The sequence below is a fragment of the Triplophysa rosa genome, linkage group LG9, assembly GCF_024868665.1.
Source record: "Triplophysa rosa linkage group LG9, Trosa_1v2, whole genome shotgun sequence".
Lineage (NCBI taxonomy): Eukaryota > Metazoa > Chordata > Actinopteri > Cypriniformes > Nemacheilidae > Triplophysa > Triplophysa rosa.
In genome coordinates, this window is record NC_079898.1 from 1,114,514 (window position 1) to 1,142,215 (window position 27,702).

The 27,702-nt window shown below is 40.2% G+C and overlaps 1 protein-coding gene across 3 annotated transcripts in view; it reads right to left on the minus strand.

Moving 5' to 3' along the window:
• Positions 1-3,813: 3,813 nt before the first annotated feature.
• The window catches only part of ppp4r3b (protein phosphatase 4, regulatory subunit 3B), a 41,557-nt gene continuing 17,668 nt past the window's right edge, over positions 3,814-27,702 (minus strand). Inside the window, exons 4-16 of one of the 3 annotated variants that reach the window (XM_057341785.1) lie at positions 23,652-24,275; positions 17,420-17,497; positions 12,522-12,638; positions 12,017-12,133; positions 11,806-11,937; positions 10,208-10,304; positions 10,088-10,129; positions 9,857-10,015; positions 9,149-9,318; positions 8,923-9,062; positions 8,713-8,840; positions 4,558-4,730; positions 3,814-4,485 (exon numbers count right to left, since the gene is read on the minus strand). In XM_057341785.1, coding sequence (XP_057197768.1) covers positions 4,378-4,485; positions 4,558-4,730; positions 8,713-8,840; positions 8,923-9,062; positions 9,149-9,318; positions 9,857-10,015; positions 10,088-10,129; positions 10,208-10,304; positions 11,806-11,937; positions 12,017-12,133; positions 12,522-12,638; positions 17,420-17,497; positions 23,652-24,275 — 2,085 coding nt within the window. In that variant the 3' untranslated portion in view covers positions 3,814-4,377. Of the gene's footprint in view, positions 4,486-4,557; positions 4,731-8,712; positions 8,841-8,922; positions 9,063-9,148; positions 9,319-9,856; positions 10,016-10,087; positions 10,305-11,805; positions 11,938-12,016; positions 12,134-12,521; positions 12,639-17,419; positions 17,498-23,651; positions 24,276-27,702 lie in introns of all 3 variants that reach the window. The other 2 variants (XM_057341786.1, XM_057341784.1) reach the window with 2 other exon arrangements.

Below are 27,702 nucleotides of genomic sequence, written 5' to 3' on the forward strand. Positions count from 1 at the left end.
TTGGGTTCCTCGCCACAGCAGTGCAGTGTTGGCTTGCTCACCGGGAGACTGCATTTATTTATTTATTCATTTATTTATTAGATATTATTTATTATAATGATCTTGCTTGGTCTATAAACACTATGCACTGTGCTGTGTTTTTACCTTTCTGTGTTTTTCTTATTAAAGCTGCTTTGGAACAATGCACATTGTGAAAAGCGCTATATAAATAAAATTGAAGTGAATTGAATATTTCAGCGTGGCATGGAGCATCTTCGTCATCCTCATCTTCATTCCCAGGAAAGGGAATTCCAGTCTCATTTCGCAAGGCTGAATTTGAAGGCTGCACACTGTCTCATTTCAGAAAAGCAAGTAGGACACTCCGAATCTTCCTTCACAGGAATTCGAAGGATGCATGAGGTGTATGAGATAACCCACAATTCTTAGCGTCGCCACGAACCAACGTCTTTATTTGTTTAAACGGCAGCAGATCCACATTCTGCACATACACATCATTTGCCTAGCTGGGAACAACATTGCGACATTACATAAGATGAATTTCAATTGAAAATATTATTCTTAAAGGCAGAGTAGGCGATCCTGTCAAGAAACACTTTTGTTATGCTGGTTAAAAGTCTCTTCACATCCTGATAGCAATCAATAAGTAAAGTGGTCCAATAATATCATCTGTGGAAGGCGTAGGACCAAAAAACGTTTGCCCAATCATTGCTCTTGGTCCGAATGTGATGATACGTCATGTGTACTTTTTGAGTCCACTTATTTTTATAATGGCAGACTGGGTGATTGAAAGAGTGCCCTTTTGTGGATCTGTACAGCACTCCAACTGGTGATCGTGACATAGCCCCCCCCCCGAATGTGCGGCTTCCAGACGCTCCACAGATTTGAACAGAAGGGTGGTGGAGCGGATGCGGAGCAGGGGAAGGTTTGGCAGGCCCGGACCATGGAATGGCACGGGAGGCAGAGGCAAAGTGGCAGGAGGGGGCCAGGGCTGAGCTGAAGGCGGGGGCCAGGGCTGAGCTGAAGGTGGAGGCCAGGGCGTAGCTGGAGGCAGCGGCCACAGAGGAGTCAGCAGAACTGACGGCAGGGACCAGAGCAGAGCCAGAGGCGGAGCTGATGGAACTGGAGGCGGCAGTCTGGGTGGAGTCAGCAGAGCTGGAGGCAGCGAAAACTAAGAGATAGCCATGAAGAATATATATATATATATATATATTAAATATCAGTTTAAAATATAAGTTTAAAAATACTTATATATAGTAGCCTACATATATCTAAACTATCTTTATATTTAATAGCGTTTATAGTTTTAGAAATGTATAAATTCAATTACACAATATTTATGTTTTTTAACTTAGCAGCACTTCATGCACCGATGCAGATTTAAATCTTTTTATCAAAAAACCCGATTTATAAAGCCGTTTCACGGTCAAAACCTTTAAACTTTTTAACAGTTTCATGGCGACTCGTGAAATCTGTGATCCTTTGGCATTGTTTCATGTTGTTCCTGTGAGTGAGCGCTAACTCTGGGTAACTTTGGGAGGTTGATTAAACTTACTCTTCAAATGGGTTCTGGAACCGACACACCCAGAGTAAGCAAGGTTTGGGTTAATCAACCCATAGTTCAGGGTTTAGCTGACAGTAAGTTAACCTGCTTTCTGGAATGCACCCCTGGTTGAACCTGATAAAAGCAAAATTAAGGCAATTGTGGACATGCCGAGTCCAGTGGACAAGAAAGGGGTGCTGAGAATAATGGGAATGGTGAACTTCATTGTCAAATTCATTCCAAACCTCGCCGCAAAAACTGCTAGCCTTAGAGTCATAAAAATGAGTTCAAGTGGAGAAGTAAACATGAGCAGGAATGAAAAATGCTCAAATCAACGCTGACGAAAGAACCAGTTCTCACCTACTTTGATCCATCTAAGACTATGAAGATCTCTACGGACGCATCAAAGGATGGATTCGGCGCTGTCTTGCTCCAAGCATATTCCGATGGCTGGAAACCCATAGCCTATGCCTCTAGGACTATGACAGTCTGAGTGTAGATACGCTCAGATTGAAAAGGAGTGTCTCGGGCTTGTCTTTTGATTTGAAAAGTTTCATGACTATGTCTATGGCTTACCATCATTTGCAGCAGAAACGGATCATCATCTAGATGATGTCTGTATGATGTTTATGATTAAGAAAGAGCAGTTTTACACCCAATCTAGCAGATGTTTTTAAACAGCAGTTGTTTTCCAGATCTTCATATCTTTAGCAGACATCTTACAGACATACCTGTACTTTCTGGGATGGGTCTGCGTGTCAGCTGATGAATAACATGGACAACACCTCATCTATCCACAGACATCCTTGCTTTTCCTTGCCATCGTGCTCGTTGTACTAGCCGGTCTGTGACTAGCGACCACTGCTCCAGGAACAACCAACTTGTAAGCATGCGCACTATAACTGTTACCATTATGCGCATGGCCGTACAATGGCGTGCCTGAACCGTCATGTGACCAGCATCTGGTCTAAAACGTGTGTGGAAACGGCAGTATAAACAAGGATCATTTTCATTTTAAAGGCACCAGTATAAACACCACCTTAATATTCACAGGGACTGTTTAACCTAGGGTGACCACACGTGCCATTTTTCCCAGATACGAACATGTTCCAAATTTTGTAAGAGGCGTTACATTTCACACGCTTGCAGTATTCGACCAATCACTACACCCTGGTTAACTGGCCAATCATAGCACACCTCGCTTTTCAGAGCCATGAGCTTTGTAAAAAAATCTGTGTTTCAGAGAGGCGGGGCAAAGAGGAGATACAAACATGCACAGTATGTGGAAAATACAGCGTCTTTGAACCTTAAATCGTGTATACACATTACATCTAAAACAAACGATAATGTTCGTTTTAGCCCTGTCATATGACCCCTTTAAGAGAAATAAATGTTAATTTTATAAATGTTTTTAACTAAAATGTGAGAACTTTGATGACGTATGCGGTGGACAAGCGTGACCTCCGGAGGACGCACCCGAAATCACATGTTATGTTCATGTTACAGTTATTACAGTCATGTTTACGTACAATAACAGATCCACTCTGATGCAGCGAGCACAGTCATCAGCACAGAGCAGCAGGGCCAAAGCAAAACCTATGTAAAGAAATGAAGTCTGTATAACTGCCATTTTGTTTTTCAAATTCAAATTCTCCACACATTTAAGACATTAATAAAAACAGCATCCATTTCATGTTCCCACTTTCCCCACTACCACTGTGCTTTTTTATTAAATGTAATGATTAAATCCCTCAAAATCCTGGGTGACTCCATATCCCATCTTTCCTTTCAATATTTTTTTTCCATATTCATGTTCATACGAGACATTCCCACGTGAACATGTCAGGACACGCCCTGGGGCAGGCTCCCCTGGGTGGAAAACCGCTAGCATATTGGCAGAGGAGAATAGGAGAAACAAAGAAACCGGGACTAAAACACGCAAGCAGCTGGACTCGACGGTGATCCTTACGACTTTCCTACGATTTACAAAGGAATCAGGTGTTCCTGGATGCTGAAATGTTGCGCGGAACTGCGTTTCCTGATAATGTAAGCAGTAATTTTGCTGAGTGTTTTGCCACCCACAGGGGTGCGCTCACGTGGTAAAGTGACGACACGTCCATACCCTCCATAAAAACCTTCTGCTTAAGTTGCTAATCAATGACTTGAATCTTTTGTTTAATTCAGGACTAAATTTAATCTGAAAACTGTAAAAATTGTAAATTTATACAAATGGTATTTAACGAAAATGTGCTGGTAGGAAATTGTACAAAAAATGAAGAAAAATGATTTTAATATTTAAATCTAAACATTTTAAAACATGCGCCTGTCAAGTCCAATTTTGATCGATGAACACAACTGCTGATAAGCCTTATAAACATCCTTATTGATGATGATGACGATGACGATGATACGTCCGACTGCAGTACAGTATTGTCATCAGTCCACCCCCCGAGGAGAGGAGCAAAAAAATAATCATCATTTCATATTTTCAACATTGCCACTTCTTTATATTACAGACATTCCGGCTCTGATGTGGAACAGACACGACACTGGCCGGATCTCCTGTTATTATTACTGAAAAAAAAAAACATTCAAGACACATGATTTAAAAGGAGGAAATGAACACGGCACAGTACTTTATGACCGATGTCACTTTTACAGCCCCACAGTGTGTGAGCCAATCAGCATTCAGTACTGGGACTAGTCCTGCTAGCCTGTGCGGCTGTCCCATCGGCTCCTGCAGCATGACTGCTGCTGTCATTGGCTTATTGAAAAGGAAAGGGATGAGCGCCTCTGCTTCAGGTGAGGTAGAGACTGAGAGACAATGGAAACAGGCCTTATGAGCCTAGACGAGGCCGTTTCCGTGGTGACTGCTCCTCTTCATCATGTTCTTCTTCGTCTTCATCTTCATCGTCTGGATAGTCCACGAGGCCCACCAGTCCAGTCTGAGAAAAACATGTGCGGGTTACAAGATAAAACCTGCAGTGAATATGTCTTTGAAAACACGCGTAACGTACCCTCGGCGGCTGGCTGCTGGAGACCGGAGCTGTTGCTTTGGAGCTGTTGGATGAAGATGAAGGTGGAGGTTTGGAGCTGTTGGTGGCAGTCTCTGGAGAATGAGAGAAGGTGAACTTAAAGCAGCCTGTGGACGTCCGCTTGGGATGATTCTCTTTGTCTTGACTTTCTTTAACTGAAACGAGACGCATCAGTCATTACTTCCTCCTCTTCCATCACCATAATATCAGTCACATTGTTTTATTGGACTCTGTTGCAACACGTAACAGAACTTAAAGTTCAACTGCATTCGATAATTTTATCACCTAATACTCATCTTTAAAGATTAAAGTAGCACATGTAAAAGTTTTTTCTGATAATCTTTTCTTCAGGCCTTAAGTGAAGTGATGTGAGGCCAAGTATGGTGTTCCATACTCGGAATTTGTGCTCTGCATTTAACCCATCCAAGTGCACACTTGCTCAAGGGTCTCAGCCTTGCTCAAGGGACTCACCTCAGCCGTGGTATTGAAGGTGGAGGAGAGCGCTGAGGTAGTGGTGCGATAGAGCTCTATATCAGCATGGCTGTGATTAGGTCACAGGCATGAGGCTGTAGGTCGAGTACAGCCATGCTGATATAGAGCACTATCACACCACTACCAGAGCAGTATTGCATTAGTGCGGAGTAGGGTTGCACGGTGTACTGCTACGGTAGATGCTAAAGCTTCAAAATACCTGCGATGCCTCTCTATTTTTGAAACGGTAGTATCGTAGTACCGTAGTTAATGTTGCATATGCGCATTAATATTTATTTGAACACTTACATCTGCTTTTTTGCTGTGTTTATCTCCAAAATGAATGTGTGTTTTGAATGTCTTGGACGAGTTAATGATTCAAATTGGCGATTTGAGCGAGTTGGTCCCCAGTTTGAGAACTACTGATTTAACCGTCCAGGGGGGCCACAGATTTTGTGGCATTTTATGAAATATAGAAATTGATCATAGATTTTATGCAATCAAATATCAGAAAAATAAGACCACCAGACAAAAGAATTGATGTTTCAGCATTGTATAACCGAATATGTTTTTGTTTAAATAAAAATGTTAAATTTAAGATTATAAGTCTTTATTTGGGGGGCCGCAAAGCGATGCACTCTACACAAAGGGGGCCTTACAAAGAAAAAGTTTGAGAACCACTGGGTTAAATGATTCACTAACTCAGTGGAAAATTGACGCCACCTACTGGCTGTTTTAGTTCTGCATTTAAAGTAAGCATAATATTTCCCTTTATAAAGACTGCTGTATCAATGAAATTTTTCCAACATTTGAATTAGTTCCTTCCATTATTTGCTACAATTTATCCAATTACTACAGTTAATACAACAACATATTCTAGTGCAAAGTTTAATACAGTTTACTATAGTAAATACAAAATGTTTAATCTAAATCTGTGTTTTTTGTATAGATTTGAATTATATGGCACAGCATCGTGATACTATTTGGTATCGAGATACTTCAGCTGGTATAGTATCGTAAGACATGTTTATGGTACCGTGACAACCCTACTGTGGAGTAGGTTTTACTTATGATTCATTTAATGACAAAACAATACGCAAATACTACTCGCCGTTTTCACTTAAATTTACGTGCCGTTTTCACTTAAATTTACGTACCGTTTGGATATTATGCATGAAACTACCGCCACCCTGTTTGAATTTTTGTTGCAAGAGTCTAACATTTACTACTACTAAAAGTTTGACGACATAAACAGTGCCGAGACTGTACATTTTATTGAAAAACAATGATGGAGGGCATGCTCTTCAGGCGAAATGTGATGTAAACAATGGATTAGATACTGTATATAGTCAGTGTAAGCAACGTTAAAGATAGTGACGTTAATACAATCCAGAAATTAGTGCGTCTTGAGGTTAATAAACTCAATTTCCACTGGATTCTTTGAGTAGACTCTTCGTGTCAAGGAACATGATCTTTGTAATGCTAACCCTTTTGGACAACGTTTTGAAATGCGGTTCTTTTTATTATGCACGTGGATAACAGAATTAATGTGTTACTAAGTTAAGATTTTATTATGTTGACAGCATTGAGTTTGCTAACCTTAGTGCCTTGTGGTTAAAGTTTGTAGCATATTAGTAGTTAAATAACCATGTAATGCATATTCCTCAAGTTAAACTAGTTTATACTCCGATACAATATTGATGAACTGTGCAATAGGGCTGTCTTGATAAACCGACGATAAATATCACGTGATTTATGCACAGCTTTTGAGTGAAGTACGGGAAAATGCTGCTGCTTCATAATGATCATGTTTGACGGGTTTTGCTTTTTCAATTGCACATTATAAGCGACTCAAACTCACACTGCTTTTAGATCGAGCAGCATTTCCTACTGATCCCAGAGACGTGCTTCACGGACAAGCTAAGCATTAAAAAATATATAGACACATTGCATATCGCAACCAGCTCGATTACAATAAGATTGAGTGGTATCGCGATAAATTATCATGCAGCCATACGTAAGTTAGTGTCAACCTTAGCTAGGGATGCACCAATACCATTTTTTAAAGACCGAGTATGAGTACCGTTACTTTTTTCTGGTACTCGCCGATACCGATACCTATAACCGATGCCTGTATAATGTACAATTATGTTAATAAACCAGTATCTTTCTGGTACATTTTTTTTTCTTTTGTTTTTAGGTGTACTTAAATTTAAGTACTATTTTTAAATTAAGTTAAATTTTTTTATTATAAGTAGCACAATTTTACTAGCACATTTACTTCAGTTTGCTAAAGTAAACAATATACTCTGTGGTTTAATTATAAAAAAATTTAAGGGGGGTGGTGTGGTAAAATGTGAGTGTATTATAACTTGTTCAAGTCAATTTTGATGGGACGCCGCAAAGAGCGTTTAAGTTAACTGGACTTGCGCATTGCTGACTTGCGTACTCACTTTTGTTGCCAGCGGTTTAGACATTAATGGCTGTGTTTTGAGTTATTTTGAGGGGACATCAAATTTACACTGTTATACAAGCTGTACACTCACTACTTTACATTGTAGCAAAGTGTCATTTCTTCAGTGTTGTCACATGAAAAGATATAATCAAATATTTACAAAAATGTGAGGCATGTACTCACTTCTGTGAGATACTGTTTTTAGTTGTTAACAGTGTTACACATTGAAGCAAAATGAAAGGTCTCATGTTGTTACGTTCTTAAGATTGTATTGTGTATTAAGAACACTTTTCTTCATGTTCCCACAACACATGTAAATATAACGTCAAATAAAACGTAACAAGAGCATTCTCCTGTCGTTTGTTCTTGCCGTGAACGGATTTGAAATTATCCAGCGCTGTCTCAAGTAATCAACAGATAAATTACATTTCCTGAACTCCTCTGCAGTTAGTTTCTTTTTAAACGTCTCCAATATCAAATCGTTCATCATCGGGCTCAAGAAATCTGTCACAGCAAACAGGGACTCGTAAGTAATGCGCTCATGTTGTGTGTAAACTTGTCAATGACAACCTGGATTGTGCGCATCCGGAAACATCAGTGACGCGTGCGGTTGACTATCACACACAGCCTGCACTGGTGGCGGCTCACGTTCTACTCATCTTTCCACATGAATTAACAACTAGAAGAAAAAAATGATCATGCAGTTTCGAAAACTGGTCGCAAAATGCAACCATTTAGTCGCAGTCTGGAGCCCTGCATTAGGGATAATAAGTTCATTTAAATGATTAATTAGACAAATAATGTAATTATGACAAACATGCCTGACATCTGTTCCACAGGTATTGGACTCATCATTTCAACTGATACTGAACGATCAAGATGCAGAGAAAACGTGAAGATGGTTTAATGGGTCTGAATTGTTTTTTTTACATCTTAACGTAATCAATTGTTAGATAATGGAGTTCAAACATTTTTTATTTAACACATTATTAGTATTAATACCTCATATATGATTTCAAGTAAAATCGAGGAAAAAGATAACCGATGAGTCATGTAAAACATTTACATGAATGTACATTTATAAGCATTATTGAAATAAAATTAACAAACGAAGGAAGAGTACACTTTCTAGTTAAAACTACTGATACTTGTGTGTTCCTAGCTTGTATCAGGGAAATCTCATTCTCAGTTATTTTTCAGTGCAGGAATACCTTTCTCACTCTCCATGTACTTCCCGTAATCGGTCTTGCACTTGTCAAAATCTACGTCCTCTTCTTCCTGGTCTTCATTCAGCCACATGTCCTCGTCCTCCTCTAACGAGCGAGCCTCCCTGCGATACCTGCAAGACATTTCGCAATGAATATTCATGGGGGCCCGTTCAAGTGTAAGCCTTTTCAGTCAGTTGCCGGAGGGTCGAGCACCTGCCGAGTCCTCGACTCTGTCGGTCTTTCTCCTGCTCGTATCGGCCCTTCAGACCCTTAAACGTCTGCACGTACTCGATGGACTCCAGCGCTTTGTAGAAGTTGTCCACGATGTGTGCGATGAGAGACTTGATGTCCTCCTGACAATGAAAGGACACACGTGAGAGCCGAGTAGAGCTCAGAGCAACAGAGACGATGTTCTTCAGACACACCATGATGTTCTCACCACTTTGATGAACTCAAAGAGCTCGATGATGGCCGAGTTCAGAAGGTTGTATCGGGTCCCATTGTCTAACAAGGCGTTGATAACAGGCTCAAACAGATTTCCCTCCACGATGTAGCGGTTATAATACTCATCCTTCAGCCCGATGACTCTTCTCATGAAGCGCAGAGCACCTGAACAAACACACGTTCAATCACATCTGTACCTATTAATACTACTGTGCCACTTTAAACCGCCGTGTCTCGCTGCATTTTAGCATCTTGCACCGCACGTATTGCATTCTTTTCAACACGTCAAATTCAAATAGATCAAGTCAATATTGTTTTTACACAGAGAAGCCGTTTCAGCAGCACATCGCTGACGCATGTAGTACGTAGACTTTCGTCGCCTTGCCGATGTAGTCAACGCACATGTGCACTATATGTGGATTAGTGAGCGATTTCACTCACATCTCAAAGGTTCAAGCTCTGCCCCGTCACACAGCAACAATGTAAAATCAATGTATGCTTTTACGAACACACTAATAACCCACCCGTTAAAGACCAACCCATCCTATTCAGGCAACTTTTTTAGATGTAAGGGTTAAGACACTCTTATCCTTGTGTCGGTTTAAAGGTGATAAACACAGAGAGCTCTTGATAATACTGTGAAGAATAAATGTGATGATTGCACAATGGTGACGTGGACGAGCGTGAGGCCAGAGATACTCACACAACGCCAGGAAAGTGTGTTTGGAGTTCATGAGAGTCAACACTCTCCCCAGCAGATCTTTGTTCATGATGTACATCTTGATGTGGTATGTGTGGTGCTCCACGCAGAAGGTCAACAGCTCCAGAATCAGAGCCAGAAGCTGAGCGGTCTGAAAGTTATCTGAGAGATGGACAGAGCACGTGACAAACTCACTCGCACTCACACACATGGGTCAATAGAATTGAGATGTACCTGGACACACAGGGTTGACAGCAGCTGATCCATCCGTCAGATCTGCGTTAAAGCACAGGCAGGTGTGATGAAGGATGTTGATGTGATTGTATCTGAGGGTTTGTGTGAAGCATATCTCACCTGTGTTCTCCTCAGCGGTGTTGGCCAGCAGCGGAGCTGTCAGCACATGCATGCAGTTCTTATAGAAGAAACTCAAAAACTCACTCTTCTCAGTTTTCTGTCAACACAAACACACACAACGACAAAGTGATTCTTTCCAAAAACATCCTGACAACCAGGGCTGGGCGATATATCGTGCGATTCTTATGTTCTCAGTTTCAATGAATAACGTTAAATGCCGCCACATCCGAAAGCCAGAGGGCGCTCTTGCGCAGAAACTCTGAATATGGGAAACAGAAGAAGAACGATTAGTTCCAGGAAATGACAATGGCGTTATTCTATCGCTGTTCTTCAAACCTTTTCAGGTATTTTCATGATAATAAAGTATATTTATAGTGAGGATGTTTGACGAGTGTTGCTTTTCCAAATGCACATTACAAATGACTCAATCTCGTAGTGATTTTAGATCGAGCAGTACTTCCTACTGATCAAAGAGCCGTAGTTCACGGAAGAGCTGTGCAGAAAACACAGAATTGATTTAGACATGTATAATTAGTGTGAATCGCAATATGTATGATCTTCACTTGTCTGTCAAAGTACATTCAAGCATCCCACTGTACACCTCGCGCGCACAGACAATCTTCCGTCATCAGCGCGTCTGTGTGCTTTGGAGGCACACAGATTTAGACAGCGCTCAAAAGGGACAAGTGGTCTAGCGGATCACACAGCTCAATATCACAGACTTTGGGTCATTCTTCATTATTCACAAAAAAGTGGGGCAAATCTAACTTTGCACTTCATTTAACTTTCACCCGTTTCATTTGAAATGCTCAGACCTCAAATATGACGACGATCGTGCTCTTTCCTTACAATCACAATACTGTAAGCCTCATTCTAAAGATCGTTCCCATTTCAGTGAACTGACAGTCAAACTGTCTGTGATCAAGCCTCAAGTGCAAAAGTTTACTTGGTGTTTTATCATCTTTGTGGATGTAGCTTGAAACGGATATCCTGAAGCACTTCTGCTTTTGGGTGTTGATGTGTGATGTAGGCCCGGTTTCACAGACCAGGCTTAAGACTAGTCCCAGACTGAAATGAATGTGTGACCTGTCGTAACTCAATATAACTTGCCTAGAAATTCAATGAACTGCCTTCTTTCTCCCTACTTTCATGACATGCCTGTGGCTGTCCTACACCAGCTGGAAGATTGCCCGCTCTATTTGGCTATTGCGGGACAGCCTGATCAAGAGTCGTAAATATCAAACATTACAATATGTACAGTTTGGGATCAGGGAGGCTCCAACGTGATCTGCAGCAGTAAAATTACATTTTACAATTTTTACAAATTACATCATACATGTGAGGACTTCTTGGACAACAATCCATTATGACAAGCCTAGAAGCGGGCCCAAAATCAAGAGGTGTGCATTCAGCCACATGCAGTAAATTACAATCAAATTCTCATGGTGGATTCAGATTGCCTCTCATCCAGATTATCAATCTGTGGTCTCATCCCTAGTGTGTGCTGAGAAACAAGCAGATGGTATGAGCGTAGAGAGATGCTTGAAAAGAAGGTCTCTGGAAATCACATAGTACACAAGAGTCTAGAGGTCACTCACGTTGACTGGAGCGAGCATGTTCTCCGGGTCCATGAGCGTCCGAAGCAGTCCCATGAGCTGAACGGCACCACCCAGCTCAGGGTCCGAATCACAGATCATCTGCTTTATCACCACATTAATCAGCAGAACATCCTGAAGACGAAGCAAAACGTTCAAACGCAGTGTAACAGAGTCGTCATCATCATGTCATCCGTCAACATGTCATACTCACGTCATCGGCCTGCTGCGGCTCCTGCATGACAAACTCTCGCACCATAGACGGACTGAACTCCACCAGATACGAGAAGATATCAGTGGCAGCTGTCTTCACCTGAACATCATCCATACCCTGACACAGCACAACATTTATTTACAATTATTACCAACGGCGTCGCTGTCAATCTTCACCTGCCTCATGATTCAATTTGATCACCATTCCATGCATGCTGTCGGACACTTTTTAGAGATAATATTACAACTTTTTTTATTTGGCACCAAAAGAATAACGATACACAGAATTGATTATTCTGGGTCAAAACAGATAACAAAATTCAGGATTTTCTGAATGAATATTTCACTTCAAACTACAAAATGGGATAGAACATATTTAAATATGGTGCTCTTCCTTTGTTGCATTTGTGAACAGTGTGAACATCAGATAGATTCCGTGTAGGAGTGATTCTCTATAATCATTAACTAAATATTTGCAAGAATTTTGTCGTTTCAATTGAACTCACCATCACAATTTCCAAAGCAGGTAAAATTCCAAGATTGGCCAGCGTTTTGAAGAAAGCATCCCTGTTTTGTGGTTGCAATGTCTGTGAGAATGCACAGAACTCTTTAAAGAAGTTGACCTGCACAGGGGAAACCAAAACAAATGTTAAATCGTATAATGCAACAGTTCTTTCTGGTTCTCCAATATGAATGGCTGAGAGTCATGTGATATTCCACCAGTATCATCGTTTGGATTACTCCACCACTAAACTTGTGAAAGGGAGAGTAAACACGTGCGCATTTGGCAGTGTCTCTTGGGCAATCACAGTGCTCAGGAACGGTTGAAAAACGACAGTGTGGGACGCAAGGGTCTCAATCAAGCGCTTAAGATAACAGAAGTTGCCGTGTCAACTTGCTACAGTACACAAGCGCATGTTTCCATAAAAACAATGGAAAGTGGCGCATTGCAATGGGATTAACACATTCTCTGCGAGTGTCCTTTTACGGTCTCTCTCTCATTCAGTCACACTAATAACTTCACTGAAGCAGCACGGCGCGTGACGGTTTGGAAGTAGTAGCAGAAGTTTGTTTAAAGCAGAAGTGAAGCATCCAGTCAAGTTAAAAAAAGATGTCCTAGTGTAGGTTTTGTAACAAGGGCTGACGGTGACGTCACAGGGTTGGCTGCCTTGCCTGAGTTCATCAGACACAATGAGAGAGACGCTGTTAAATACAGGACAGTGAGGACAAATAAGAAAAGAGACCGTGAAACATGGAAACTGTAAAGCCACGGGGCAGAGGAAATATGTACAGTTAGAGAGAGATGAATAAAAACTAAAAGGGGGTTTTATTGTCTTTTAGCTATAGAAGTTTACAAACCTTGACATACTTAAAATACTATGTTAAATGTATTACTGTAATTGATGCATAACAGGTGTGGGTCATTTTCAAATATGGTCACAACCCTGTCCCTACACTTTACAGACATGTAAAAAAAATCAGCCTGATTTAGCCATTAATACGCAACTCAGTGCCTTTTTATAATGATGTTTGTTATTGAAGTCTTTATAGTTTTGTACATTTTTTTTTCTAAATTAATTTGACTTTCATTTGTACTTGAAAAAACACATGTCTCCCTCCCTGTTTAACTCTTTTGTATGGTGTATAAACATTTCCTTTTCATTTATTTTTTAATTAAGTTAACCAATTAAACTCAAGTATAGGGCCTAATAAATGCATAAATATGCAAACCAAAATAATTATTTATTAATACAAATTAAATTAAAAAATATATCTGTCCTTTGATTTTGTGTCTTTGGTGTTATTGGTGACACAAACTATTTTGAAAGAATATAAATAAGGTCAATGCTGTGTTGAAGCACACACACGGTGAGTTTCCCTTTCCTTAACAGAAATTAGAAATTTAATTTAAAATGTCGGTTGTTGGTGTGGTTCTTTAAAAGCGTCATTGGTGTTGCTTTGGTTTGTGTCATCATGAAGGATTTGTATTGGAAAAGAACATGTTTATTGGTATTATGTATAGATTTGAGTGTGCCTCATCATGCTAGTTTTGAGGTGACTTAGCCATCATTTTGGAAAATTAGCCTTTTGTGGGAATTTGTCACTGGTGTTACATCAATGACAGAAAACTCTATGCAAATAATAAGTCAAATAAAAGAATTAAGAATTGGTAACAATGTAATCATGCCGGTGAATACTAACCATCAAATTTTAGGCATGAAAACTGAATTACATTTTTTGAAGTCAGTGTTATTTGAGAATGACCCGTATACTTTTGAGACATTTCACCCTTTGATCTGCGAGTTTTATTAGGAGCCTGTGGTATATTTGGACAGACAGTCAGGAATAGCGGTGTGATGCAGCATCAACTTGAGTTCTGATAACACTAGTGTATAAACACAACACAGCATGCAAGAAACACTTGGTATAGTGTGGATGTGTTTAATAGTAGGTGGCAGTATTTAGGCTCCAGATCCACAGAGGCTGTGGGTGCTTGTTTTTTCAAGCAGAGGTGCATTTGTAACTATGATGCGCTGAGCGTGAAAAAGAGCTTGTGGAAAAGAACGCCAGCTGCAGGCCTTTTCAAAAACACAGCGTTTCAGTTAGAAATAGTGGAAAAAACACACCGGCAGAAACGTCTTGGTGGGGGTTCAGATGTTGGTGCAATGGATTAAAACTTGAAGCTGATGCAGTGGAGGAGAGACAAGAATAAACACACGATGTAAGTCAAATGAGTGTGTGGCACGTCTCACTATCAGCGGCTGAACACAAGATGGATAAAAGAGTGCCCCATGTCCACAGTTAAATATATATCACCAGATCTTTATTGTTGTGAACCTACTTTTATACCAGAGGTTTCTTGTTCAGACACATGGCATCATGTATTATATCAAATACCAACAGATATAAAAATCAAAACCTGACTTGCTCTTATAGAAATATGATAATGGGTTGTGGTTAGATCTTCCATCACCAAAGTGGTTCTAAACAAACATCCAAATCAACAAAAAAATGAGTCACTGAACGCAAAATCAAGATCCTGCGCCACAGCCATCCCAGTTCCCTGATCTGAACACTATAGAACATGAGTGATATGAACTGAAGAAGAGAGAGTACCAACATTTGAAGGATCTGGAGAAATTCTGTATGAGGAATGGACTCAGATTACTCTCAATGAATTCTCAAACCTCACATCAGACTGAAAAGAAAACACTCAAGAGCTGATTTTCTTATCAATTGAGGTTGCTGAGTGTATTAAATACAAGGGTGCCAATAATTGTGGCCTACATGTCTCGAAGTAAAACATTTTTTCACAATGTGATATTCCCCCCACTTCAAATTGTTTTACTTGAATGAAATGTTGGAATTTTGTAGATGTTGTAAATAAAAGATCAAAAGGAGAAACAATGCAGATTTATTTTTACAGCCTTCTTTGCTCATATTTACCAAGGGTGCCAATATTAGTGGAGGGCACTGTATTATCCAAGTATTTGTCAGTAATAGAGCTATTTTTGGGGAAAAAAATTCAATAATTGCACTGCAGGCTGATTTGTGTTTATGCTTGCGCTCCTAAAAATTTCCGTCAGGGGCTGTAGCACTTAAATATTTACTTTGGTAAGACTCAAAAACACTAGTGTCTAGGAATTTTAGTAAAGTTTACTGTACTGAATACTAACTTGCACTACAACATTTAAAGTCTGTGATTTATTCAACCAATTCTTTCAAAATGATCTATTCAAGAACTTAGCAAGTGGCTTGCTGAATGACTCACACAATCATTATCTCATCCGAGTCGTTCAAAACACAGATTCACTTAGGAGAAAAACACAGCAAAAAGGCAAATGTAAGTGTTCAAATGAAGGTTAATGTGCACATGCAACATAACTCACGGTACTACAATACTACCGTCAACAAATAGAGCAGTATCGTGGGTATTTTTGAAGCTTTAGCATCACGATGCTACCGTAGCACCGGTATACCATGCAACCCCTAGTGCAGGGGTCGGCAACCTTTGCAACCAAAAGAGCCATTTTGGGCCTTCTCCCACCAAATAAAATTAGTCTGAACCCGCAAAATATACGTAACCTTTAAAGGGGTCATATGACAGGGCTAAAACTAATATTATTGTTTGTTTTAGATGGAATGTAATGTGTCTACACGATTTAAGGTTCAAAAATTTTCCACATACCGTGCATGTTTGTATCTCCTCTTTGCTCCACCTCTCTGAAACGCGCAGATTTTTGACAAAGCTCATGGCTCTGAAAAGCGAGGTGTGCTATGATTGGCCAGTTAACCAGTAGGGTTGCACGGTGTACCGGTGCTACGGTAGCATCGCGATGCTAAAGCTTCAAAATACCCGCGATGCCTCTCTATTTTTGAAACGGTAGTATCGTAGTACCGTAGTTTATGTTGCATATGCACATTAATATTTATTTGAACACTTACATCTGCCTTTTTGCGGTGTTTATCTCCTAAATGAATGTGTGTTTTGAATGACTTGGACGAGTTAATGATTCAAATTGGCGATTTGAACGAGTTGGTTAAATGATTCACTAACTAAGTGGAAAATTGATGCCACCTACTGGCCGTTTTAGTTCTGCATTTAAAGTACGCCTAATATTTCCCTTTATAAAGACTGCTGTATCAATGTAATTTGTCCAACATTTGAATTAGTTCCTACGTGAAAAATGATCTAGTGTACTTTAGTATTTACTACAGTAAACTACTAAAACTCATAGATACTAGTGTTTTTGAGTCTTATTATAGTAAATATTTAAGTATACTACAGTATTTATAGTATTTACAAATGACTAAATGTATATGTATTTGCTACAATTTATCCAATTACTACAGTTAATACAACAACATATTCTAGTGCAAAGTATAATACAGTTTACTATAGTAAATACAAATGTTTCATCTAAATCTGTGTTTTTTGTATAGATTTGAATTATATGGCACAGCACCGTGATACTACTTGGTATCGAGATACTTCAGCTGGTATAGTATCGTAAGACATGTTTATGGTACCGTGACAACCCTATTAACCAGTGCGTAGTGATTGGTGGAATTTAAAAAGTAGAGCATGTGGATTTGCATCTTTGACGCTAAATCGATTACTATTCTGAACTGGCTTTATTCATCAGGAAAACACAATACACTATCCGCTCTGTGTGTGTGACTTGGGATTGTGTGTGTACCCGCTTTTCACACAGACACAGGGCAGAACCAGATACGGATGAAATGTTAATGTCATTCATTTTTATGTAAACAAATGCCTATATAAACAAAATGGCCATAAAATGCATAATCATCATATATCGCTGGATAAGTGGGTAAATTGACTATCGCGACAGGCCTGTGTGTGTATGTGTGTGCTCATTGAAATCATCATGTGTTGTACCAGCTCTCTTCTCTTGTTCTCCTCGGTGGCTTCATCTGTCAGCTGAGCAAAGACCTCTGTCAGAAACTTCTCGTCCTCCTGAAACATACACACAACAATCATTTAAGACAAACCTGACACTTTATCTGCAATAGAACCAACCACCTCCCAGAAAAGATCTGCTATGAGGGACTGACCAGAAAAACCTCTACTTTGGAACACAAAAGCAAATGAGTATACAACAAAACAACGCAACAGAGACGTCCTGAAACACAATATTCAGAGGAAATATTTCACCACACACACACCTGTATATATGGAAACATCCAGGGGCCTAAATTCCACCCTGAAGTTCGGCTGTCATAGCAAAAACACATCTAATGTGCACAGCACTATTAAGTGCACGCGTGGGGGAAAAGAAACCATTCGTATGAATGTGTGTAGACCTTGTCAGGCGCTTGGTCTTGGCTCTTTGTAATGATCACGATGACTGTGCCTGGTGCAATACCGAAAAGTTGCAGTGTGATGTTCTGCATCTCTGATAAGTTAACGTCTCGTCTTGCCTCGAGATTTTAGTGAAAATGAAATGTCAAATCAACTATTGCATTTTCTTTTTCAATTTGACAGGGACGACGCATTGTCAGTGTAAAAATGAAAATAAAATTATTGTGTAATATAATCACATATTGTGCGCAGTTATGTATAATGAAATTGTTTATCTGGTTTTCATTTTCATCATTTAATTTATTTATTTAAATTTGGCAGGATCTATCTTCCATAGAACAACAAGTAATGAGTAAATAACTATATAATAATATTATGTTAGACTGTGCTCTTTTGTGTTGTCATTATGCTCATTTGGGTAGAATAGGTGCCCGTAACGTTTGTATACTTTAACCACCTCCGAGAATAGTGGGGGTTTCGAGTCACTGGCACTGTTATTTTGGGGGTCGCGGGCTGAAAAGTTTGGGAACCCCTGCGTTAGACAGAGCTGAGTGTTTGTGTCAATTGCGTTTGTGTGTGACAATAATCCAATAATCCATATAACTAGATGCGGACACGACATTCTGGCATTTACGTTAAATATGTCATCTGGCTGTTCTGCATGTCTGAGGGAATGATGTGCACAGTTTAACATATAACACGAGTGATGGTCGAGGAATTGTCTGCGTCTGCACTGTATGAGGATATAAACACATGAACTTCATCTCCAGAGTTGCTCTGAGAGTTTATTTTACTGTTTGAGTGAAGCTATCGTCAAACACACTAAAACTCAAGCGTGTTCCCGACGACTGATCAAAATAAAAGTCCCTTTAACTTGAACACTCATCAGAGGGATAACGGAAGCTAGACATCAACGTTAATAGTGATGTCAGTATGAATATTTCTCTTGGATCTTTGTTAAGACCACAGAGCCGTGACAAGCAGTTCTTTGATGGATGGATGCACTTTTTGGAGCTTCAAAAAGTCGATGCCCATTCACTCCCATTTTCATTCTAAAATGATATGTGGTATTATAACTATGACTGCATTATTTTTCAAGAAGAAAGTCATATTCAGTGAGGATGCCTTGATGGGGAGTAAAACATGGGGATATTTTGATTTGCCTGTGAAATATCCCTTTAATAGAAACACAGAACATTCTGGACTTCATAAGTCACCAATATTTTCTATTCTCTGCAGTTTACCTTTACACCTTACTGTCCTTTTAGAAGCATTTAGTAGTTCTTAGCTTTCTTGTACATATTTTGTTAATAATTATTAAAAGTTAAAAATTCTACTTACATCTGTGTTTTCCTTGTGTTGATAATACAGTAAAGGGCTCTACATTTGGTCGGAATCTCACAAAATCCTTCAGATAAACCAGGTGATTTACTTCCTACAATTTACATCATTTTTCTTACTGTATGATCTATTTGGATCATTTTTTACTGTTAGGGTGAAATTCCCCAGCTGGTGCCCTGATTTAGATGGAGGGAGTGGTCATCTGACACACACACGCACGCACACACACAAAACACCTCTAGTGTCTTGTGTATGGCTCACTACACGGCTTTTATTCACATATAATCCTTGATCAGTGCACATATAGACAGAAACGCAAACTTTAAACACAAAAACTGTTGCGGAGACTCGCACTGGCCATCGTTGTTCTAAGTTTAACAACGTTTAACCGGAGCGAATGAGACGAGTGGATGAAATGATTGATCAGCGCAAACACATAGAGCACGATGGTAAACATGGGAAGCGTAAACGAGCGTGCACCAAGAGCCAGATGTGTCTGCACTGGCCATCTTTTCTAACATTAACACTTTTAACTGCCGCAAACAAGTTAAGTCTGTGAGAGGAGGCGGAGCTCTGTTGTCACTGCATTCACGTGCAGAGAATTTAGCATAAGCCAAATGGTCGGAGTCATTGAAAGAAGAGCCATCAACGCCCCTTCACTCCCCTTTCTCCTGGTTTCTTGATACGATCATCAAAAGACCAGAGTCAAAACCTCTCACTGAGAGTGTTGATAACCTTTTGTTTCTCTGTTGGATATTTTACGACTCCTAAAGGTCAGTTTATGGTTCTGCGTAGGACCTACGCCGTAACATACGGCGTAGCCTACGTATGTAGACGACGCCGTCGTGAACATTTATGGTTCTGCTTTGAGAGTATGCGTCATACTGCAATTACACCGCCGAAACGCTAGTTGGCTCTTTGTGTTTTCATGGGTTTGCTCTTCTTCGCCGATGTTTTGTGTGTGTGTATGCTAGTGTTTGCAAACGACAATGGAAGCCAAACCGACGTTAGAGGAAATCTCTCTCCAAGAATTCGACGCCATCTGACAGTCTTTATAGTCCGCCGAAGAGGAGTCATACAGATGCGTGTATTTCCGAACCTCTTCAATCAGACGCTCAGTAACTTGGTCGATGTCGATGCTCACCATGTTGTTCTTTTGTGGACTCTGAACTTGCCGGAAGAAGACACCAGAGAAGAAGATGCCGGAAATGTGTAGAAGGAAGTACGATGCTGCCAAACCGACCAATCACAGCGCTTGCGGTCCGCGTAGGGTCCGCGTTGAGTTGACGCGTTGTTACATTTTTGGAGAGGTGCGCGTCAGGCTACGGCGTAGGGTACGCACAGGGTACGCGGCTCTGCGTAGGCTACGCCGGTCCTACGCAGAACCATAAACTGACCTTAAGCTTCAAAGCAGAGGGGAGAAGTCTCTCTGTCTCATCTGAAACTTGGCTAACCAGAGAAACTTCTCTGACAAATAGGAACGTGTGATTCAATTGTCCTTTGCTATAAATATATCTAAATATCTAGGTTATATGTTGTCGCTCTTGCCATTTTTAAATAATCTGTAATTGTTAAATAGGCAGGTTAATTCAGGCTTTGTTCGTATTCGTACTGCCGAATGAATTATGTCTTGATGCACTTCAAACCTTAGCATATTTGATATATAAATGTTTGTCTTTACAATTCCTCCTTGTTTATATACATTGTGTGACCATAGAACACTTCCTTTTCATTATGTTATAATTGGAATGATATCTCATAAAGATGCAAATTAGCTGTTGAGTGGACAAAGAACCTCTTCCATGCTCAACTCTGATTGGTCGATTCAAACTCAGGTGGGCATGCCCTCTCATGAGGTTAAATATCGAGCCTGCTCTGAAAATTTCCTCTTGTCGCTTCTGCTTCTCTTCTCTTCCGGCTTCGTCTCTTCCTCTCGTCTCTTCGGAAACTGCCCTCCCCCCCCCCCTTGGGGAAAGGATGGAACAATGGACTTCTACTGCCACGTGGCTAGGCAATGCGGCCGATCACGAGGCCCGCAACTTTCTGCAGGACTTGCCTTCTGAAACCTTTTGAACAATTCCATCTCTACACGCGCATACGGATATCGGTCCAGCACAGCTTCAAGTCCAGCTTGCAAGTACCCGTTTCTATTTATAGAATAGCTCCGTTAAGTCTGTGCCTCTTTGTTAAAGATGATTTTTATTGGTGTTCAGAAATCGCTGCCATGCTCTCTCTCTCCCTCTCTCTCTCAGCGCTTCCAAGCGCATTTGTGTTTCATGTATTTGTTTGTTTTATGCGATCGTCATTGTTTTGTTTACCATGTAGAGTATAGTTTAATAAACAACCATATATATTCATTTGTGATGGGTTTTCTGTATTCACGCTCACAAGCTTGGTACCTTCTACTGTGTTTCGATTCGCTACCTTTGCTCTAAATCCTGTTTGGTAACATCACGTTACTTATGGCCATGAGATAATGTAAAGTATATAATATCATTGAGGCATTTGCTGGACGAATGCATACAGGTATTGTTATGCTTTATATTACTAATCAGAGACCGTAAAATATGTATATTTAATAACGATTATTATATGTATTTTCCTTTGAGCTAAACTAATTCCTTGACTGAAATGGATGTTTTAAATAACTCATTTCATGGATATGATCTTGAAAGATCTGGTGGATATCCATATTTGGTGAGCTTTCCTCATCAATATAACAACGTTAGCTAAAACCGCTACATGGTAAAATATGTATATTTCATCATGATTATTATACATATTTTCCTTTGAGCTAAACTAATTCCTTGACTGAAATTGATGTTTTAAATAACTCGTTTCATGGATATGATCTTGATAGATCTGGTGGAGAACCATATTTGGTAAGCTTTGCTCATCAATATAATAACGTTAGCTAAAACCGCTACAAGTGTGTGTCCACTCGCTGTCGGAAAAGAGAGAGAGAGTGAGAACGTGCAGCTGGTATCGATACGTGGGACATGCATATTGGAACCGTTTCAGATTTTTCAGTATCGAAAAGTATTGAAATAGCGATATTTTTGACAACACTACAATGTAACGCAGGGTTAATTGTTACACACACCTTTAAAACACACCTTTTCCGTTAACCGGAAATTCTCCGTCATTGACTGATTTTTTTTACCAGATTACCAGTAATCTGTAGGCCGTCCGTCATTTTGACGGATTACAATAAGGGCAATTTGTCAGTCCCCGTTTTGTCATTGCCATTCGTTAGAGCGTGATCGTAGGCTTCTACCCCTGCCCTGAACACGAGCGTGAAGGGGCGTGTGTTTCCCATTCTTTGGCTTTCTTACAATGCCTGGTCCGTTTTGGAAAATGCTCGCACGGTCAGTGGAGACTCGCGTTGCAGATGCATCTGTCACAGACCCCACATCGCGTGCACGCACACACAAAGGCGTGTAGTGGTGCTGAGTTTACAGAGTTTTTACCTTCAGAAAAGCGAGTAGCGTCTTATTGGATAAACCTCAACTTTCAGTGAGTGGAAAAATGTCACTCTTAGCATCTTCTCTGTTCAGCGAGTACAAAACACCATTTACCTGCCATTGTTTCCGACTAGACATAAACATTTGTCTGTAATTATTATTTTATGTATGTCAACAGAAACATTAAATATATAAATTAATATAAACAACAACGACTTTATTGGGTATTCAGTTGTATTAAAACACAGCAAGAGGGTAAACGCAAGTACAGCATGATGACATCACGAACATGCTTATTATCACGTAACGCCACCCTTGCACCATAGTGACGGTAATAATAGATTATGACAGATTTTTTACGATAAAAAAAGTCTAGCGCAACCTCTGCTTTAATATAGCTACACAGGGTCGAGCGATTTGTGTTGTAGGCCTTTTCTCTCAGTGCCAGAAGACGGACTCCGGTAAATTTGTGGATTGTTTTGATGTTTTTGTTAAGATACTAGACTTAAGAGTTTATTTGATTTTATTGACGGTCTTGATGCCTGCGACAAAACATTCTTTTGCAAACATGTCAGCAACTCCTAGCAGCTTTTTCTCTTGCAGCGTTACAAACGGAGCCTTATTAAGGATTATTAATGGAAATGCTAAATACAATTATAATATCAAGGGAAATAATTCACAATCGTTCATTCTCAGATGTCTATCCATATGTTTCGATCGCTTTAAGGAAGGACGGTTAGATGTGTGGATACCTATCTACTATTGACAGATGCAGAGACAATAGCCACCTCTAGTATTTGGATAAAACTATACTGTCGTGCATGAGACGTGAATGTTACTTGCCCCCACTATTGGCTATTTTAAAATGGCAGGCACCAGTCAGGTGTTTCAGAGAAGATCAATGCTTGAACTAAGATGCAGATTTCAAAGCACATCAGCGGGGCTTTAAAAATGTTTTGGTGGCAGACGTGATGGATTATTATCAAGTGATTGAGGTCACGCACCTGCAGCATGCTGACAATCTCCACCTTATTGAAGAAGATGAAGGAGGATAACGTTGACAGCACATTCTCCTCAAACACAGACGGTGTGGGCAGTATGATGTCTTGAATGTACTGCACTCGATACGTCTGGTGGATCTTCTGTCGGAGCTCCGAGTCCGTGATGGGGATCACCTCTTTGAATCTAGCAGTCTTCGTGAGGAACTCTCGGTGTCTCTTGGGCAGAACGAGTGTCGGGTCATATTCCAGACAGCCCACCACATCCATAATGCAGTCATCTGAAAACATCACCTCAAACAGCGTGGCTTTGTTCAGGAAGAGCACGCCACGCACAATCTCATACAGGTGATGAAGCTCTTCTCTGTGGTTGGACTCCTCGCACGTCCTGAAAAGCTCAAGTAGCTTTTTCATGTATCCCGTGCTCATCAGGGCAAGAGCCAGTTTCTCCCGTCGGATGGGCGACGTCAGCACCGACGTCACCAGTTCGGCGATCTCCTCCAGTCGGCTCGCATCACATGGCGGAAGCTCTATTAAATGGCTGCTCTCCGGCATCTCCTCGAAGCGCTCCTCCTCAGATTCATCCATGGGCTCTTGAGTGATCTCCACCGATGGATCTTTACCCTGCACCTGAATGATGGCAAGCAGACATAAACTGATGCAAACAAAAAATGTTCTGGTTGTCACGAGAGACAGCCGACTGACACATTAAATAAGTATTGCAGCTCAAGGCAGGGCTCCAGACTGCAAACAGTTTTTACAAGCACTCGCGCATGCGCAACCTGCAACTTTGCAAACCTGCAAAATTTGGCATATTTTAAAGGTAAATGCTGCAATCTGGTGCATTTTAAGAGCAAAATTAATTAGTTACTGAATCTATAAGAATACAATTGCTATAGTAGTAATTTAATCCTTGGCTCCTTATATAAATGGGGATAATAGGGCACAACACGTCGTAAAATGGGAGTTCACAAACAGTCAAAACATGTAGAGCATGAGCCATCAAAAAATGAAGCAAAAAAGTGTTTAAAGGAGACATAAGATGAAAACCCCACTTTTTCTGTGTTTAAGTGCTATAATCGGGTCCCCGGTGCATCTAGCATCCCAGAAAACGTGAAAAATAAGAACCCAGTAAGTTAGGGCTGGGCGGAATGACGGAATATTCCGTTACCGCGGAATAAAATGTCAACCGTAAGAGATTTTTCTATTCCGTGTATTCCGCGGAATGTAAATAAGTAGGCGTGGTTAACTCGGCGCTCTGCAAATTAGGCGCTATTCTGAAAAAAACTACTGAATTAATCCACCCGTAACAAATGAACGTATCAAACATTCTTTTGACCTTCTTTCAGTCTGTAGTTTAGTGATCCGCTCCAGTCCGGCGCTTCTCTCACCCCCAGTGCTCGTGCAGGGATCTGCGCCAGCATTTAAAAAAGCTCATTCTCAACACGTATTTCAGAAGTCAGGTTGTTTTGAATAGCTGTTAATAGGTTTATAAAGTTTAACTTCAGGCGAGCCAAGGTGAAACTTGCGTTGAAATGCACGATGATGCTCACGAGCGCTTTGATGTGACACGCTTCTACCTCCAGTTTTGGGAGACGCGTGAGGAGTCACCAGAGACTTGCAGTGCAAAAACAAGCCCGAGAATAAACAAACCTAAAGACAGAGAGTCACAACACACTAAAATTGCTCATCTAATAGAGAGTGAAGAGTGATAAAGACCTACAGTACAGACCCCATGAACACCAGTTTATAACACTAGTCATATACTGTACTCTCATTGTTTGTGCATATTCATACTTTATTGTTATATATGTTGTCTATCTTCCTACTGTATACATATGATATAGCCAGAAGATAAATATAAATAAATAATACATCTGATTATCAGAACTTAATTTGATATCTTTAGTACATTTTCATAACTTGCCTACATTTTAACTATGGTGAGCATTTAAATGAACTGTAATAAATAAATGAGTTAAATCAATCTAACAAAAATGAGGTATAAAATATAGAATTATAATGGGAGATTGTTTCATGAAATATATTGTTACCGTGAAATAAAATTACTCATTCCGTGAAACAGATTTTTGGCCATTCCGCCCACCTCTACAGTAAGTTTGTTTTGGTCTGCCTTTCCCTGCAAGCATGTGAGAAATCGAGCCGTTCAGATTTCGCTCCGATTGTGACATCCAAAGTGGATTTCATTATAATGTTACCGCCTCTTAATCTACAGTTCCACCCACCGCGCTCCGCCATTGTTGTTTTCACAAGCGACAACGGTGTACGTGACGCCATGGCTAAAGTTCGTGGACAACATGCAATGTAGTCGCTGCACAGAGTCCTAACCTAGGAAGAGACAGGAGTGGATTTATTTTATTTTTAGTGGAAATCCATCAGAAACCACAAGTAAAAACCTCCTTGTTTGTGCGAATCACTTCAAGCTGGAGTGCTTTTTCAACCTGGGACAGTACAAGCAAGATTAGCTTCAAAGTTGTTCCTCAAGAGGGATCGAGACCGACTGAATGAGACAAAGCTGCCGATGTAAGTAATATTTATCAACAGTCTGAATTGACGTAAATGTACCGTATATATAGGAGGATAACGTTAGCATATGATAGCGAAGGGAGATAAGTCAGTCACGGGTTAAATAGAACATTCAAAGCCAGTGTTAAACTTACTGTATATAAGTGCAGATGGACACTTGGAGTTTAGCTGTATGAATGTTAATACATTATGTGCGTCAATATGTTTAGCTGCAGCAAGCTGTTTGTTTTGCTAATGAACAGGGGCGAACACTGTTGTTAGTTTCGTTTTAAACGTCTCAAATCATTCGTGTTTAGGCTGAAAAATCTGTCATTGTATACTATCTCTCACGTTGTGTGTGTAACGTTATAACTTGTCAATGACAAGCGCTAAAATCCATGTAATTCCGCTGAGATCTGCAGTGGATTCCGTGGATTTTAGGTAAGCATACACGCACAACGTAAGTGCATTAGCTGTTTGCTGTGACTGATTTTTTTGTCTCCGGACGAATGATTTGAGACATTTAAGACGAAACTAACCGCATTGGAATTCAGGAAATATCATTTAGCTAAACCATTGCCATGGCAGTACTACACGTGTGTTGTGTTGACACGCCGGACAGAAGGGGGGTGGGGTTCGCTGTAACTCATTATCAGTTAAAGAGACATGCACCAAAACGGGTTGCTGTGAGCATAGCTGTTTTTGACGAGGCAAGTAGGGTTTTGTTTACACAGCCATTGAGTGTTTTTAAGAAAAATATGTTCCAGACATTTCATGAAGACCCTAATAAATCATACCAACTTGTTGAAAGTGCTTGTCTGAGGAGACCTTTAACAGTTGAACTAATTTCAATTATTACCATATTTAAAACGCAGGCTGCATTGGGCCTTTTTCACAGTGCCATTGTCCCACTCCCCCGCATGTCAGCATCACTTCACTATCCGGACCAGAGCATTCATACATTATTATGATGCGGCGACTGTTTAGAGTTAACCCGTAAGAAAAGCACACACTCTCTCAGCACAACAGAGTAATGTTAAGTTTGTGATTTACTATATTTTCAACTTTATGCGTGCATTGCGCAGACCTGATATCTGTTTATATCAAAGTAACACGAGAGCAATTAATGACAGACGCTTTCACCTGCGGTACACGCTGATCGGTCTGAGCAGCGCTGCTTGATGTCTGACAAACCAAATATATCGACACGGTGACACAGGGCAGCATGTAATTGTGTGGCACGCACCCGTATACATTTTTTTCTTACGGCGACAGCCGAAGCTAAAGGGGGAAATTAAGCAGACTCATGTCCATCATGCATTCAAATTGATGCGGTTGGCAATCAAACTGCGTTCTGTGCCTGCAAATATACACAAACAAATATACACAAACATTTTTCTAAACAAACCTAATAAAGAAACTTAACGAAATATCATTTACCAATATAAACTAAACTATTTTAATACTTTTAACTATTTAATTATTCTAAACTATTTTAACAGTTTAAACAGTGTCATTCAAATCATTAATT